At 51.2% G+C, this 1908-nt stretch overlaps 1 protein-coding gene across 1 annotated transcript in view; it reads right to left on the bottom strand.

The window, feature by feature from the left end:
* Window positions 1-1908, bottom strand: part of ALPK3 (alpha-kinase 3) — a 58913-nt gene that overhangs the window by 54125 nt on the left and 2880 nt on the right. Inside the window, 3 exon segments of the mRNA XM_008565887.1 lie at window positions 43-221; window positions 350-399; window positions 401-428. Coding sequence (XP_008564109.1) covers window positions 43-221; window positions 350-399; window positions 401-428 — 257 coding nt within the window.

Below are 1908 nucleotides of genomic sequence, written 5' to 3'. Positions count from 1 at the left end.
GAAGTTATACGAGGCCGCCGGCCCGCGGGGGCCTCGCCGCACCGCCAGGCCCGGGCTGCCGGCTTCCTCGACGGACCGACGCGGGTCTGGAGCTGCGCCGGCGTCGGGCGAGGGCCCAGGGAGGCCTCGGGAGGAAGGCAGGGGCGCCGCCCTCGAGACCGCGCCAGGACAGACCCCGGCTTCCCGCCAGCCTTCTTCCCAGCTCCCATCCCGTGCCGTCCCTTTTCGCAGATGAGGAAGCTCAGACTCTGCCGCCTTCCCGAAGCGGGGTCCGCGAGGCGCCGCCTGGAGAGGCCGGGCAGGGGACCAGGTAAATGGCTCGGAAGCTCCGGCTAGATCCGCGGGAAACAAGGGAGCCGGAGAAGCCGCCCTCCGCCTGGCAGCAGCCACAACCGACCCACGCCTGGCCAGGGGCTGTTGGTCCAGCACTTAGACAAACCCAATCACTTCCACTAGTGACCACAGGTCCTGCAAGGCCAGAACTCCTCTGGGGATATATCTTGTGTCTCCTCCCACCCCTCCCAGTATCTAGCACAGATTAGGAGCTTAATAAATGCTTCTAGGATCACTGAACCTCCTTCTCCACTCCTTCAGCCGCCATTTCCCAGCTCCAGAGGGAGAAATGCGCTAAGTCCTAATGCCTGGAAAAATAATTAAATCATTCAGTAATTCCCAAGAGCAAGATGCTAAGCACAGCCTAAACCTGGTTCTAAATATTGGGAGTGACCACAGTCTATTTATCTCCTTCCTTCTCCTGCACCTCTGAGAGCAACCAGAAATTGCCTGGAGCTGGATGGCTATGATTGTTAGAAAGTGGAAGCAAAAGAGTACAACCCCTCTCTTCTGAAAGTTGTATCCACATCCCCAGTCCTTTTGGAAATGGCTTTCTCCCGCTATAACTGTGTGGTTCCAATGGCAACTCCTTTGTTCATACAGGATCCCACCCTTGGCCTCAGCTGACTGGTATCTGACTCAAGCCCATCTCCCTGACCACAGACCTAAACTGTGCCAATTAAAGTCATTCACCAAAACACTTTAAACTGGAATTGGGGAAGAAAACCTGTCTCTCTGTGATGGAAAGTTGTGAGCTGTGAGCTGTGAGGCCCAAGTTTTCAGCAGCTATGTTTCCTGCCATGTGGAGGAGGCCAGTCTATAGTAAGGAAGAAGGAAGCTGACACAGAAGCAGCAGCAAGGGGCACGGAGTCTTGATGGCTATCCAGTGCCTTTTGCGAGTGTTCCTGAGGTCCAGCTTTGTCCCTGGCCTTCCTGCAGGTTGGCAGTTCTAACTTACCTTGGAATCTGTGTACCAAAAAAGTTCTCCCTTTGCTCAAGCTACTTTAAATTAGGCTTCTGTTGGCAGAATCTATTTATCCTGACCAATACTAAAGCATTTCCTCCTAGTGAGCCCAAAACAGTCTTCTGAACACATGCCCCCATTTATCCTTGTTCTGGGCTCTCTGAAGGTGCACATATTAAAATCTCTTTAGTAATGTACAAAGCGGTCCTTCAAATATTTGAAAACTCACATAAAGTGTTGGTTCATTTGTTTAAATCATGTGAACACCCAGGTGTCAGGCTAGGGCACATATATTAGAGGCAGTGTTCACATGATTTCTGCCTTCAAGAAACTTATAGTCTAATAGAGGAGACAGGCATATAAAAATAGATGCAGGGTAAAACATACAATTATAAAACTATGTCTAGGGGAGCATAAAAGTATAGAGAAAAGAGTGTAGTTCTTTTTTTTTTTTTTTTTAAAAGATGACCGGTAAGGGGATCTCAACCCTTGGCTTGGTGTTGTCAGCACCACGCTCAGCCAGTGAGCAAACCGGCCATCCCTATATAGGATCCGAACCCATGGCCTTGGTGTTATCAGCACCACGCTCAGCCAGTGAGCAAACCGGCCAT

The sequence above is a fragment of the Galeopterus variegatus genome, unplaced genomic scaffold (genome assembly GCF_000696425.1).
Source record: "Galeopterus variegatus unplaced genomic scaffold, G_variegatus-3.0.2 Scaffold14, whole genome shotgun sequence".
NCBI classification, from domain to species: domain Eukaryota; kingdom Metazoa; phylum Chordata; class Mammalia; order Dermoptera; family Cynocephalidae; genus Galeopterus; species Galeopterus variegatus.
The sequence above is the reverse complement of the archived record's forward strand: the minus strand, read 5'-3'. Positions and strand labels throughout refer to the sequence as shown.